General features: G+C 39.9%; 1 protein-coding gene across 1 annotated transcript in view; it reads left to right on the top strand.

Annotated features, from left to right (window-relative positions):
- LOC144762934 (xanthine dehydrogenase/oxidase-like) overlaps nt 1-16,348 on the top strand; it is a 575,825-nt gene that overhangs the window by 53,122 nt on the left and 506,355 nt on the right. Inside the window, exon 2 of the mRNA XM_078648235.1 lies at nt 10,996-11,053. Coding sequence (XP_078504361.1) covers nt 10,996-11,053 — 58 coding nt within the window. The remainder of the gene's footprint in view (nt 1-10,995; nt 11,054-16,348) is intronic.

The following is a 16,348-nucleotide window of genomic DNA, read 5'->3' on the forward strand; positions in this document are numbered from 1 at the left end:
CTAAAGTGTTTTTCAATGAATCCAAATATAATGTAATTGGAAAGTTGTCTTCTCCAAAGCTATTTTTAGATTCCATTTCACACTTAAAAAAAAGCAATTTTGTTTTGTTAATTTCTAAAATCTCTACAAACAATCACACAAAAAGTAACAACGTTCTCGTCTCCCTTCTCATGCCATTACTTACATGGTGGTTGCATGGTTAATATATAAAATCTATAGCAGTAATGCCCCTTGCACCAAATTACTAATGGCAGTATTATGTCTCCCCAACACCCCATGACTAATGACACATATCAGCTTTAAATATATTTTGGAAATTCAACATCATTTTATAAGTTCTGAAAATACACACTTTCCTCTCCAATAGTCACTTTTCAATTTAGTTATACATATATTCATTGAACCAATCAAAAGCTTCTAAATTAGTAGGCTGGGCTGCACACAGTAGCTCATGACCTACTACTTTAATAAGCCTGTTTTAATACATTTTTGTAGTAGTCAATCGTATGGTCGTCGGACGATTGTAACCAGGGTTGGATTGGAGCAGAAAAGAGACCTGGGCACCAAATTAAAAGGGGTCTTCCATTAGTAAATCAGATAGCTAAAAGAGTGGCACACGTTTGCCAATCAGGTCAGTTCTATACTTCTAAAGACATAATTTATAAGTGTTTTACAGGTATGAGGCTGTGGTTATGCTTTCTTAAGGCAATGTTTGTGATAATATCAAAGAAGTCAACAATAAAAAACATCCCATCAAACCATGAAAGAGGCCCCCAAACATCCTCCACCCGTTGCCTAAACACAAGGGTCTGTGGCTTGGCAGTATAGTGTTGCATTGGCCTAATGATGCACCTCAGTCCCGGCACAAACAGCATGATTTGATTGCATGTCAGATGTGCATTATGTCTCTTGTGATAGTTTGAAAATACTCAGTGGCAAGGAAGTGGAGTTTAGCCAGTATTTTGTCCTGTGCAGGGTAGGCCTGCGTGTGAGCTATATGGTAAACTCCTGTTGCCCGTCTGTAGCCATCTCAAGGATTACTCCGGAGAGAAGTGGTATGTTGCCACCAGCCGCAGTCGGTAGTGGGAGTACCTGGCGGGCGGTGACGTGGGGAGTGGGAGGGGCAGGGTGGGGGGTAGTAAACTATGGATTACGGAGGTTTACTGGTAAGCAAACATATAAATAAATAAAGGAATTTCGTTGCATGCACTGCATCCCCAAATGCGATGAGGGGCGGCGCAACAAAATTTGTTTTACTTAAAAAATTGCTCAGCCTCATACTGGAGTCTAGAACTCCTAGATGTCCTGTATTGTTTGTGCATTGTTTCAAACAAAGCCACTGTTCTTTCACTTCTTTTTAAAGTTTGAGTTTATTGAACAGTGATGTAATAAAACAGTTGAAGGACAGCGAGTACATAAAATGGTATGCTTCATAAACATATGAATATGTTATAAGAAGATGGAAAATAATAATCAAATGCAATTATTATCACAAAGCATGTTACCTAATAATAAGGAATAGAAGGCGAGAAGGGAGGGAAAGAGAGGGGTTAAAGGGGAGAAAACATGAGGAAAGTATGTATCATTCTTATATCAATAAAATGGGAACATAACATATGAGAAATATAACTGTAAGCATATATCAATTATGAAAAACTCCTATACTATGATAAAAAAATGAAGTATGGGGGGATATTGATATGTTAAGTAAGTCAAAAGAAGAAAAGACAACGTAATAAATCATGGTGGTTTCCGACCTTCATCTGATGTGGTGACAGGCGGAACAATAGATGATGCAACAGAAGTTAAAAAGGTACTCAAAGGGAGCCATAGAAGATCTGTTTTAATACATAGAGAAATGGGAGTAATATAATCAGCATCTAGTCCGTGATAAAAACAGCGTTCCACCTGGCTCTAAAAGTTACCTTGTCTGTTTGTTTCCAATTTGAAGTTATCAAATGAAAGGCTTTGGATTGGGGCCATTGAGGTGATAAGGAACCTAAGAAGATATTAGGTAGGGAGAAAGGCACATTAGTTTTGAATATTTTATTGATTTGAGTCCAGACTGAATGCCCAAATTGTGAAGTAATGGGGCAGTCAAAGAGCATATTTTTTAAGTCAGCAGGAGTATAGGGGCTGGATCAACAAGTAGAGGAAGTGTTTTGAGAGAAGGATGCTAACTTTGCTGGAGTAAATAACAAATGTTGATATATAAAATAAAGGGTTTGAGAAGTGTTAGCAGCCCTAGAGGTTTTGTTGCGTTTGAACCATGTCTTATCCCAAATGAGGGTCGACCAGCATTGAGACAAGTCCTTTTTCCATGCCAATTCAGTTTTTGATTTGGTTCTATCTGAAGAAAGAAATATGAGTTTATATAAGGAATAAGCAGAATGGAAGGAAGTTAATAAAGGAAAAAGAGTTGAGCTTCTCATGGGTGGTGTAGGGGCAGATGCTAGGGAGAAAAGGTAATGAGTAAGAGCAGGGAGTAAGAAATTTGCAAGATGATGGCAGTAAAAATGTTATTTGAAGGTCAGCGATAGATAAAGGGATGTTATTAGCCATTATCTGTGAAATCCATAACAATCCTCTGCGTCGCCAAGATTTCCAATAGATAGTACGCTTTTTTATGCGCAATAAATTATTATGCCAAATGGGTTGTTGATCCAAAGAAGAGGAAGAAGGATAAGAGGATGATAAAAGGGGAATGAGGATTTTACGAGTATGAGAAATAACAGGAGAGCGAAAAGATGAGATATTATTGGTAAAGGCTAGAGTTTCTTTAAAATCAAAGGGAGATACAAAAGACTTTTCTATGGAGACCCATATAGGGGGAAGTGTATGGTGTTCAAGAGAAACTCAGCGTGATGACTGTTTTAAAGAAAAAGCGTAGTGATATGATTTGAAATCAGGGAATTTAAGACCACCATTGGATTTGTCCGCCTTTAAAGAGGACAGTGCTATTCCAGGGGGTTTATCTTTCCAGAGAAATTTTGTTAGGAGAGAGTCCATTTTTTTAAAATAAAACGCAGGAATATGAACAGGGATCATTGATAAGGAATAAAGAATTAAAGGAGAGAGCATCCTTTTGATGGAGTCTAATCGTCCCCACCAAGACAGGAAAAGTGGATGCCAGCGTTCGATAGTATCTTTTAGAGTTTTATTGATATGATCAAAATTGATTTTCAATGTATCTGAAATATTTGAAGTGAACCATAGACCTAAATATTTAAGCTTAGAGGGCTATCAAGAAAAACCAGTATGAGCAAAATAGTGTTTGAGACAAGTCACGTTAAGAGGCAGAACCTCACATTTATATTAGAGTTGAGAAAAAATATCAACTTGCTTAAGGAAGGAGGGAATAGATGTTATAGGGTTAGAACAATATAAAAGAATATCATCTGCATAAACAGATATTTTGGCCTTACTGGAGTCAAGTTGAAAACCAGTAATCTGAGAGTCTTGTCAGATTTTGGTTAAGAAAGTTTCTAACGCTATTACAAATAATAAAGGCGATAATGGGCAAACCTGTCTGACTCCTCTATAGAGAGGAAAATAATCAGAGATCTTACCTTTTAACGAAAATAGAAGCTTTGGGGCCCGAGTATAGTATTGAAATAAAGGATATTAACTTTGGAGGAAAACCTATCCATTTTAAAGCCTGAAACATAAAATCCCATCCGATCCTGTCAAAAGCTTTTTCAGCATCCAAAGCTATGGCTGCAATGGGATAGTCAAGAGAGGAAGTTTTACTGAGAATGTTGAAGAAAATTCTGGAATTATCTGATGATACTCGACCCTTTACAAATCTTGATTGTTCAGGGCCAATGAGTTTAGATAATATAGGATGTATACAGAGAGCTAGAATTTTTGAAAATATTTTATAGTCAGAATTTACTAAAGAGATAGGCGTATAGTTTTTACGTAGGGACTGTTCTTTCACTTCTACTAACTGGAGTCAATCAAGAAAATGCCTGATTTCTTGCTGTATCACTCCTGCCCTTAAAAAGTATAATATATTAATGTATATGTGTGTGAGAAAGTCATCCTTTTTGCCCTGATCGCCCCCATTTTTAGGTCTCGCGCCTAGTGGTGCAGTGCGCAGAAATGCTCGTTCAGCGAGAGACTTTTTGTAGGGGTCTTGGAAATGGGTCTAGGAATCGCACACACTTGTGCGTGTGCTTTTCCTTTTGGGAAAGGCTTTTGGCCTTTGCGTGCGTCTTTTTATAAAAGACAGCACGCAATTGGCCAAAGGTGGGCGCATTGCTCTGTCCATGGCTTATTTGTGTCTATTACACGCACCTGCTGCCATGTGGTTTCAATTATTGTGCCCAGACACGGGCGCGATAATTGAAACCACATGTCAGGCAGTGACGCGTGCGTGCGCACCACTCGCAGGCTTCTTCTTTTTTAGATCCATTTCTCAGGGAAGCAACTAAATGAAAGAAGAAAAGAGGGGTGGGCTGCTCATGCGCACCACTCACAGGCTTGTTTTCTGGTTTATGTACCTAACTATGCTTTTGGAGATGGTCGTAAAATACATACATTGTGGCAGTACACTTTCACAATTTAGGCAAGAACTGAAGTTCTTAATAAAACTGTCCCTCACCTATGCCAGAGTCACTTTCTTCCAAAAACAAAATAACAATTTCCGAACTGGTTCTCGGGCGTGAGCCGCCAGGCACCACTTTGCGCTAACTTCAGTAACACTACAGACACACGAGGCACGGGTAGTCAAAGCTCCCCACGCCAAGTGGTAATTGGGTTTTGTTCGTGTTTTTAAACACGGCTACCCCAAGGAGATGCCCGCTGGCTCCCTCCAGGGCTAAATGCTTCAGGAACTGACCGGTCTGTATTAAAACAAATTCCTCTAGCGTGATCAGCATTTGCAGATGCAGGGGCAGCGACACCCACGTTCGAAACGTAAAGAAAGCCCTTTCCATGCAAATGCCCTTCTTCACCTTTCATCTCCGGAGTGAAACTGATTTATTTTCCGTACGGGGTCTATTCTGGTGGGGGCCCCTAGCACTAAGAATACGTAGCGCTTTCTACCTTTGCCCAGGCGCAGACTAACGCATCAATAGTGTGTTCCCAGATCACCTCATCCTATCGCCTTAACTCGCACCTATTCCGGCAGCAAAGGAAAGGGAAGCTACTGAAACAAGCATGGGCAAACCCATTAGGTTTTGCCTCTTTGAGATCTATTGGCTTTGCCAATGTTTTTGAAACACGTTGAACTGCAGCGCTGGCTGCTGTTCAATGTGGCTTAAAGGAAAGAAATTAATAGCGCTGTGACGTGACCAGTGTTGACAGTTTCATACCTCTTTTATGTTCTTTACTTTTAACCAGGGCTTTAAGTGGGATCTGGGATGAAAAAAGTAGGGGGGTCTCCAAAAAGAGTGTGGCCACTGTAGTCATAGGTGTGGCTTAACCACATACATTACATTTCTGTCATTATCTCAGTGTGCCACTCAACCAGTATTTTGGTGTCTCTCTGACCTTTCTGTTTTTGAATCCAGATATAATAACATAACAACTGACATACAACTAAAATCAGTCAGGATTATTGACTTTGACAATGTTTTTTTGTGTGTTCTCTGCAGAGAGGCCAAAGATTGGGTGTCCATGTACTGTGAATACCATTTTGGGCCACTGACAGCAATGTGAGAAACTTGCCCTGCCTTCAGCCTCAACTCTAGACCTCTTAATCGTGGCCATTATAAACATCTGGCGGCGACTCATTTCAAAGCATGCACTACATAAGAGTAATATGCAGGATTAAAAAACACAACATCCTGGGAATACCTACCACTCTAATGGAGTGCAAGATTCAATAAAACGTGTGAAATCATGTAAAACTGGAAGTACATCATTGACATGGATTAAATTAATATTTATTACACTAATTGCTCAGAAATCGTCAGTGTTTTTCAAGTAGAGTTAAGGAGATGAATATAGGGTGCGATAGGGACCCGTTTCAAAGTGTATTCTAAAATACTACCGGGTCTGAGCACCGGAGGGACCCGGCCTACTTAAAGCTCTGCTTTCATCAATGTTCCAGAGCAGTGGGATCGCTGCATTTCATCATGCATAAAAACAATGACAAACCCAATAAATCTCTCATGGCCGAAAATGATTGGCTTTGCCAAAGCTGGCTTTTTAAAGGTGTCAGGCAGGTCAGATAGAGTGGGGAAGTCTCATGGCACCAAATAAATGTAGCATGACACATTCATTTTAAGGGAGTTTCATATTCATTACCTCCGCCCAGTGCCTTCAAGCACAGATTTATTGCAGAACGCGTCCCTTTAATGAATGATGAGTCATCCGAACAGATGATGTTATATATGAAAAAGAGAATGAATACAGTAATGCTGATTATTGAAGCCATTGATTATCACGCAGTACACGTCACGCAAAGATGTAATCTACAGCACTTGCATACACTCAAGCAATTAACACTCTGCACATCAACTGCCAAATGAAGGGCAATAACTTTGTACATCTCAGCGCGTCTGAACAGAATTCCAGGTGAATTATTGTGGAAAATACAGATTTACTAGCCAATATCAGACGGACTGTAATTTTGTCACAGATCACACCATATTATCAAAGGGAAGCCATAACCACCCAGAGCGAACAGTGCTGAACGGCCACATAGTAATAATGTTAAAATTACCCATCTGAATGGTTCTCATTATGTTGACCTGGGAAATGTGAACACCTGAGTGGACCCTATCTCCAGTTGGATGCTCAGGTCACCGAGTTATCTCTCCTGCAAATACGATTGGAGTAAGGGCAGCCAGTTTGCAACTTAACTCTGTCCTGCTAAGCATCGCTGCTACTTGCCAGTAGGAAATGGAAATTCATTTGCATACTAAAGGGTGTTTGCATCGTAAAATAGTTTTGTTTTGTACAACTGACTGCTCATGCTAACCTCACATGCATAAAACGCATCTGCAAAAGAAGTGGTCGAGCGAGACCCCAAAATCTAATGGAAATTACATTTCTAACTAGCGCTGCTCAGTACACGTCCGCATTTCTGGCCTGGCACTAGGATAACTAAATGCGGATAATATATACTGAAGTCTTTTTACAAAAGGGGATATTTCTGTGGTAGGTTTAGCAGCTCCCTACAGTATGTTTCTTAATATCAAGCTTGTGTCAGTGTGATTTAGTGATATTTTACTCACTACAAATGCATACTAGTTTCATGGATTTTGTGCATTGCCTCATGACTCCTTTGATTACCTGTTTGCCCTAAGTGTCTGTGTTGCACAATTACTCAACTGCTCATGCAACCGTTAAGTACAAAGGTGGCCAAAACACAAACATATTTTTTAGGTTACGTTCGGTGAGCTAATCCGAATGGTGACCAATTTACAATTGTAGCCCACACTCCAGGCTTTCTTAGAGAAACTGAAGACTGGCCATCGAGGGTTTCAACAAAAATAAAAAACAAGCATTGGAATAAACAATAGGTCTCGCCTTTGGAACCTTATAAGTGTTTAGCCATGCAACACTAGATGTTGTTGCACCAAGGATATTGTGCTGGATAACTAAACACTGCAGAGACCAGGGCGAGGGCTGGATAAATCAAACTAGGCTTCAAAGAGAGCGGGACAGTAAGGAATGCCAGCCAGGCCTACTCCCTCTTCCTGTACCCCCCAGCCATATGGCAGCCCCAGAGGTGGACATTGCAGGAGGACTGGAAAGGGAGTGTTAAGGGAAATGAGCCACACCAGTAGGTAAGCCAGCTCTTACTCTCAAGGAGGAATTCTCCATCTTGAAGTACAGTGCTTTGTGGACAAGAATATGCCACACACTGGAGGAAGCTGTCAAGCTTTTGGGTGGCACTCTGTACCCCATTGGTCAGGGGTGCCCCCTGCATGTCAACCCAAAGCATTGGATAAATATGTGAATGCTGCATAGCAACCCAGATCTGCTGCCTCAAACTACAAGAAGAAGATAAACTGCCCTGTTGGAACCCTGCACTGCACCAAGAGGACTGCACCCTTCATCACTGCTCCTGTTGCACACTAAAGACCTACATCACTAAGGACTTTGCCTTGCTTCAAAAAGAGGAGTTGACTCCCTGAAAGCAACAGGTTAAAAGAGCTACACCTGCATCCTCTCTAGCAAGAATAACCCAGCTGATTACCTTCAGTAGGACCTCGGGATTTGGCCAGGTGCATTGTGGGAACTGTAGTCCCAACTTCAGAGGTGCAATTCAGAAACGTCAGAACCTCGGATTTGTGTTATAGACACTTTGAATCCTTAAGAGGAACTTCAGGAAGAAGTTCCAGATGTTTGGAGCAAATTTTGGAAAAAGCGCCATATGGTGACTGACCTGACATCAAGAGTGAAGCTAACTACCTTGCACCGTGACCAGGCGTGGATTTCAGGTTTGTCCCGTTGAAAGCTCCTGAGGAAAAGACTTCTAGGAGTTGACCGAGGGCTCCCGCTTAACCAAGCTGACAAAGCCCTGCTAATCCTGGTCTGCTGGAGAGCCCGCTTGACGTTGAGAAGAAATCCTCCAGACAAGAATCTAAGTACAAAGGTAAAATTTTGACCGAGGCCTCCTGCTTAGTGTATCCGACCAGAGCTCCATCACGGTCGGCCTCAAACTTTGACTTTGTTCTGGTCAAGCATGACCACCAGATGTTGCAAGTTGACGCTATATGGTTTTAAGTAATAGAAGTGTTTATTCTTTACAAATCCATATCTCCGGTTCCCTATAAGGGATTTTTGACATTTTGGTGTCATTTTAATCATAAACATATTTCAATTTTTTATAAATTGGTTGTGGATTTTTATTGTGGGTTGTATCTTACTCATTTAATGTATCGGTGTTTTTAACCTGTCTCCTAAGTTAAGCCTGCCTGCTCGTTGCCATATACCAAGGATTGGGCAAGGGAATAATTTATTGAGACCTTGTCTGGTCCAAATAATGCATTGGCCTAATTGCTAGTGGCAGGTGCATACTTACCCCTACTAATAATCCACCTTCCAATAATGTGAAGACCAGTTCATGAGGCTTGTGTGTGCCAAGATGCATGGTTATAAAGCAGACAATATAATTCACCAAGCAAGGTTATTCATCCTATATCTTGCTTCTAGTCACTGTCATATGGAAACCCTACTTAGATGCTTATTCTTCACTTGACTTCACTTTTTACCGCACAACTTCAACTTTTACAGCAAACTAATATCTTGTTTGCACAGCTTAAATTAAATTAGGATTCAGATATACATAGACACACATTTAATGTCATTGCTGGTTACGCTTAAGATATATCGTAATTCCCTTACATCCTTCACTTTAAGGGTGTATATAGTTCTCGATCTATGTTCAACCCACATTGAACCATCTGTAATGTATTTATCCAAAAAGTTTCTCTTGCTCTTATTTTTCTAAGTCTCCCCCTCTCCTATCCCATGTTACATGCCTTATACTTATACAGCGAATGCCTACCAATTCCGTTATGTTATGTTTGTCACAAAACTGTATGACCATAGAGTACTTAGAATCACACTTTTTCATTGTCCATATGTGTTCCATCCATCTGGTTTTGATTTTCCAATTGAGGAGCCTATATGCATTTTGCTACCTATGCAAGTCATTGCTTATATGCAACTACAAGTGTTAAGGATGATAAAGGAAGCCATTTCATATTGTACACGTCCCTTGCTGTCTGAAAATATTCTAGTATGGTCCTTTACATATATGCAACAGGTACATTTTCTGCATCTGTGTGTGCCTTTGGGAAGCATATTCAGCCATACGTGTTCTGCTCCATCACCTTTTTACTCTCTTCATATAGTGCATAGTCACTAGGGCTTAAAAGCATCCTGAGCATTGGCGCCTTTCTATATAAAATTATCAGTTTAAAAGGTAAAAGTTTTCTAATGTCTGAATCTATGCTGAGAATAACCCAGTGCTTCCTTGGAGTATTGTACACTTTCTTGTTACCCTCACTATATGTTATAATAAATATCATGGTACTATTGTCCACAGTTTTTCCTTTCTTTTTATCTTTCAGAAGTTCTTCTTTAGAGATATTATGTGCTCTCCTTCTTGCTTTGCTAATGATGAAGAAATGCAGTGTGTGAAACAGGTGTTGTCTTTTTAAGAATTAACTAAGTGTATGAATAAAGAAGTCATCATAAGAAATTCCGCTGTCAGACAGTTATTCTTCTCAGAATTGTGTGTGTATATATATCTATACTTATAGATAGATAGATATAGATAGATAGATAAAGATAGATAGATAGAAGATAGACAGATAGATAGATAGATAGTTTGATAGATAGACAGATAGATATATAGATAGATAGATAGATAGATAGATAGATAGATCGATAGATAGATAGATAGATAGATAGATAGATAGATAGATAGATAGATAGATAGATAGATAGATAGATAGATAGATAGATAGATAGGTAGATAGATCGATAGATTCAACCTCCACAGTAGAATTGATAATATGTAATGAAAAATAAGGCTTTTGAAATATGTTAATAGATTTAGTTATGATGAAAAACATACATAACCTATACAACAGCCCTGGGGCACTCCTATGAGCATCTGTGCACTCTATAAAACCTATTCATTCATCATTATTGACGAAGTCAATAGGTCTGACTTACTTTTTGAATTACAAGCCACTCCTTGATTTTGTCAATGCATATTATAAATTATATTATATAAAGGCTGGCTTGACCCAAACCTAGTTCTTTGACTCCTATAACAACTCCTTCTGTGGTTGGTCGAATGCTTTAAATGCAGATTATTGTAAAAGGTAGGAGACAGAGCTGGCAGAATACAAATTAGGTGGCACAGTTATCTCCCAGTAGTAAATCAAGCACAGATGTGACCCACGCTTTAACCCATTTCTGTGTCTTTGCATTTATTTGATGATGTTGTTGATGAGACTGTTAAACATGAATTTTCAGGAACGTATCTCTTATTGACGAATCGTCTTTGCTTTTTTGCAGGTTATTGAGAAGAATGCTGACCCTGAAATGACCCTTTTGACTTACTTGAGAAGAAAATGTATCCATTAAATGATGAAAATTAATTTATTATATTTTAATTATGATCAACCGCTTTACTAATCATGAGACTATTGGGGCTATTACGATGGCGGGAGGACAAAGTCCGCCCGCCACCGAAACGGTGAACGGGACGACCGCCCATGTTGAGGCTGTCCCGCCATTCAAATTAGGACGTGCCAGCCACACTGGCGGGCTCATCCCGCATTTTTTACAGTGCGGTGGGCGGTGCTGTAAGCAGCACCCGCCGCAATATAAAAAAAGCACGTTGTGCATTTGCATGCACAACGTGACAGGCACCGCACAGTGTATGTGCAACCCCCACCATCCCAACACCACGGGGGCCCGCAACGGACCCCAAAGGCAGACACCGCATGCCTTTCCATGGCGGCATCGCCGCAATGGAAAGGCCAAACTCCGCTGCCACCCTAATATGGCGGGCGGTGCCTGCTAGGCACTGCCATCATATAATTGCCCAGGATCGCATGGCAGGCAATCGTAACGATTGCCTGCCTGCGGTAAAGTGGCGGACGGTCTTTCCGTCCGCCGCTGGGCCCCTGCCATCGTAATAGGGTTGGGGTAATTGGCGTGTGGCTGGGGAAAGATGTCGGGCGGATCTCCCCCGCCGGTCGGGTGTGGCGATCCGCCTGACATCATAATGGACCCCTATGTAATTTGGGTCAGTGGTGCAGCAAGTGTGTTGTGGATCACCAATACAAGTGAGGAGAAAGAAATACACAATACCTAGAAGAGGATGTTTGTAGTTGGACGGTGTTTTCCCACAGCCACATGTAGGAAATAACCTGGAAGAGGGTGCTTCTAGATAGTTAGTTCCTATCTACATCGCAAAGTAAGAAATACCTGAAATACATTGCTTCGAGATGGTGAGCTCCTTTACGGATGTCCTGAAGTAAGCAATACCTGGGAGAAGGTGCTTGTATACTCTGAGAGCCCTTGTGCAGCTAGAAGTTAGAAATACTTGGAAGAAGGAAGGTTCTTATAGGCGGTGAGCGCCTTTTCACAGCCAGAAGTTGGAAATACCCCGAAGAGGGTGCTTCTAGGTAGCATGCTCTTATATACATTCAGAAGTAAGAAATAACTGGAAGAAGGTGATTGTAGACAGCTAGCACCTTTGCACAGCCACAAGAAAGTAATAACTCCCATGCACAACCTAAAGTAAGAAATATCTGGGACAAGGTGCTTATAGAAGCTGGGAAGTAAAAAATAGCAATAACTGGAGTGTTGTGAGCTCCTTGCACCCTTGTGCCCCTGTGAAACTGTACCTGTTGCAAATAATGATATCAAAGTCCCTATTTTGGTTACCGGTTTTAATTGTGTATTGAATAAAAATGTACCTAAAACCTCCTATGAGCTGTCAATTTATTGGCTGAGCATTAGAGCAGCAGCCACCGTGTAACATTCTCATACACTGATGCATTACAGTTACCAGAATCCATTCACCTGAATACCTTTGTGTTTTTTTCACTACCTTAATGCTTTCATTTATTTGAATACTCTTTTCAAAGATTGCACCGCACTGTGGGCACAGTAAAATTGCATGCAATCATACTGTTACCTCCTGGTAAAGTCACCTGAGTTCTGTGCAGCTGCTAGTTGAACCCCTTGGAGGGGGAGTTACTGTGTGGGATCCATTTTTCCAGTCATACAACCATAAAGAAGTTGCCATTCTATGGGGCTTTACGAGATACATTTTCCACCTTCACTGAGCAAATAGTAAATGTATGGATGGGCCTTTTGGTGGAGATAAGAGTTAGGGGGGAGTTTGGAAGAGTAAAGGAGGGACCGGAAAGGTGTTTCCTGGGAGAAAAATGGCGAATGGGACTTGGCTGCTACTTTACCTAAAGCTGTATGTGCTTTTTCCAGCCTCATATATACTGTCTGGGAAAGTCAAATCTGGTGCCCCCAAATATGGAAAAAACATTTGTGGAAAAACAGACCAAGTTCTGATTGATCAGAATTTGTTTTCTATGAGAACAGAAGGAGAGCAGTAACATTGCAGGTTTTAATCTCTAAGGGCCATATGTATGAATACATTTTCCCATAGACACAGAATGGGTAAAACACTTTGATACATCTGGCCCTAAGTCGCTGCTCATTTTCTACACTTTCCGGAAAAATATCAGTTATTTTTAACATGCTTAGCTACACCAATGGGTAAATTACCTTAATTTTCTGAGGTCCCACTTTGTTGTTCTTTTGTGTGAGACGCCTAAAATGTAGGCCATGGAGCCTCCTCCTTTGCTAGAGGTATCATTTTTCCATAGTTAGCATTTATTGCCTAGTGAAGAATATTTCTCGTGGATGGCATTCTGAAAGAAAAAAGAAAAATTATTAATATTTCCAATACGTACCCACCTTTAGTCAAACTAGAGAAATACATTTTTTATCCATGTCTTAGATGGATGAGGGCTGATATGTTTAGATCAAAAGCCAGTTATTTCAAGAAGATAAATATCCTTTCAGCATATGTGCCTGTTGCTAAAAGATCGACGCCGCTGGTCAATAACACTTGGAATCCTAGAGCCCAAACAAGTCTTTTTAGGGAAGAGAATATTATTCAGGTACTCACAACCCAAAGAAAAAACCCAAGGTTAGAGATTTTAGCATATGGGTGCTAATATAATATTTTTATTATTTTTTTCTATTTAGAAGCTTGCATACTGACTAGTTTTTTGTGGGTGAAAGCCTATGTCATCCACTATAGGGACTATAGCGGCTGAAACATGTAGACCTATCACATAACTGATACATCATTTACATTAAGGTTGAAGAGGTTTCCTCTTGATTTTTAATCCTATTCCTTGAGGAGATGTAAATAAAGACAGGTAGTCCCACCAAGAGGTAGTTTAAGCTCTTCTTTCTTTTTCATTTTTGCACTCTTCCCTTTACCCGTACCACTGCACACATAGGGTGATAATTATCAAATAGTTGTAGCCCACACCATATTAAGGAATCCATACGGTGAGGGGGGACCCTATGATGAAGCATGCCACTTAAGGGTGGGTGAGGGTTCTCGTCCTTAAAACAATCATTGTTTTGAATCTATGAGATTGTGTTTTTTTGTGATGACAAGACCACAAGCATTTATTGTGTGTGTTTTAATTAGTATTGTAGGGAGTCGGTGCTCGTAGGTCTGTAATACGTCCTTTTTGTGTATTGAGTTCAATAAGATCAGCTAACACTAGACCTCATAGCTAAAGCTGCAGGATAACCTCACTTAACTGTAAATGGTAAAAATCACACTGTGGTGCATTTAGGTGGCAATTTTAGGCTCAAGTCTGATATTTGCCACACATACCTGAAGAATACATTTCAAATGTTGCTTTCTTTATATACTTGTATAAAACTGAAAACATAAGTGGACAAACACAAGCATCATTGACAAAAGAGCCACAGTAACAGATTGTTGGGTTAGAACATTGCCCATTTCATGGCAATGTTACACCATACCAGCAGAGAATGGTTAAGGTAGTGTTATTCAGTTCAAAGCAATGCATAAGAAAGCATCCCTCAAAGTTACCTCCATCTCACTGTAAAGAAACATTTGGTATCTTATGATCACATAAAGGATAGCAAATATCAATGGAAGAATGTTATTATATAAACACATTAAATATTTGCAACTAGCAATATAACAATATCATTATTTAGATGCACGAGCCAATTTATGGAACACATACTCTAGGATAACTATCATTGGATTTATAAATGAAACAACCCAAAGGTTTAGGTTCATTCAGTACACAGCAGCATTAAACTAAATGAAATACATTTGAAAAAACAGGGTAATTGCAACAGTTTTACTTGTCACTATATTATTTGTGTAACAAGCTTTGCCAGTCTAGTGCTTCATTCAAACCCTAATTTACACTACCAGTTTTGAAAATCCACAAGGCTTCCTGAATGTTCAACCTTCTAACTGGATCATTTGTCCTGGGGTTCCTTTTGATTGTTTGGAGAAGAAGCTACTGCAAATGATCTTCTGCATGAAGATTTTTTTTCAGAGTGACCCCCTAAAGTAAATAATAGCTTCTTGTTCCTGAAGCGGAACCTATGGCTGATGATTTTGCATCTTATTTGTCTTTTTGTTTGGCCTGCTTATAAAAGGCCAACAAAGTGATGGCAAATGCCACTCTTAGATCTACTGTTGTGAAACTGACTGAGGGAGTCTTCTGTGATGTGATTACTCATTTTTCTCCATATTTCCTTTAGAAGAGGTTACTTGAGCAACACATGCTTGATCACCAGTACTCTTGTTCTATTTCCAGGCAGTATTTAGAGCGAAGGCTAAATTGTGATGAGGACTGGGTATCCATAAGGTTCTGTGGAATAGCAAAATGGCATTTGAGTGAAGTTAGGAGTGAGCTTGGCTATGAAGGGTTAAATATAGATTGAAGGCCATCTTGAAATTTCGACCATTCTGTTTCCTATTTTATTAACTCTATAGATTTAACTATTATGCAATAATACTAATTAATATGACAAGTCTTAAACCAAATGGGCTTGAGAATGTAATGGTGCAGTGGAGAGAGCTGGGTCCAAAGGGCGTTTGAGAAAGTTATGCTAAGTTAAAAATTTTGTTTAGTTGTTGCCAGTTCCCATACGTATTCTTCGTAGCTGTTTTTTCATTTCTTATTGAGTGTTGTAACTTGAAGTTACACCTCACATTGCACATTCCAAATAAGAAAGTAACCAGATATAATATGAAAGGACAAATGAAAAAAACACATATGCCGGAAATTTACATTAAAGTACAATCCCGTTGTACATGCTATCTACTCATTATGTTGACCCACTGAAACCCAGCCCCCACCACTCTAATCGCATGTCAACCTTTGGTTTGACCATTCTTTCTAAAATTAAGCTCTTATTCACAATGCTGGGATATTGGACTGATTCTGGTCTTGATTGAACTCATTCTGTGCTGAGAGGAACTATATGGACAAAGCTGGATTTTGGAATGGGTTCTTGGTTGGACTCAACTGGGATAAAGGCAGGACTGGTCTGTTTGCCTAATTGGGCCAGGATGCACAACAGGCTGAGTTGGGTTTCACTGGAAACTGTGGTGGGCTGGGCTCAGCCCTGTGTAGTATGGTACTGGAATAGTGAGGCCTAATAAGTCTCGGACAAAAATATTGTGTCCCAAATATCATTTAGAAAAATATCCCTCCAACAGAGGTAATGATAGAAAAAATGCACCCAGTGAAGTGAAATTCTTTATTCGATCACAGATAAATGGATCATAAAAGAGCATGTGAAAGTACAATATACAATA

This window comes from Lissotriton helveticus, chromosome 6 (genome assembly GCF_964261635.1).
Source record: "Lissotriton helveticus chromosome 6, aLisHel1.1, whole genome shotgun sequence".
Lineage (NCBI taxonomy): Eukaryota > Metazoa > Chordata > Amphibia > Caudata > Salamandridae > Lissotriton > Lissotriton helveticus.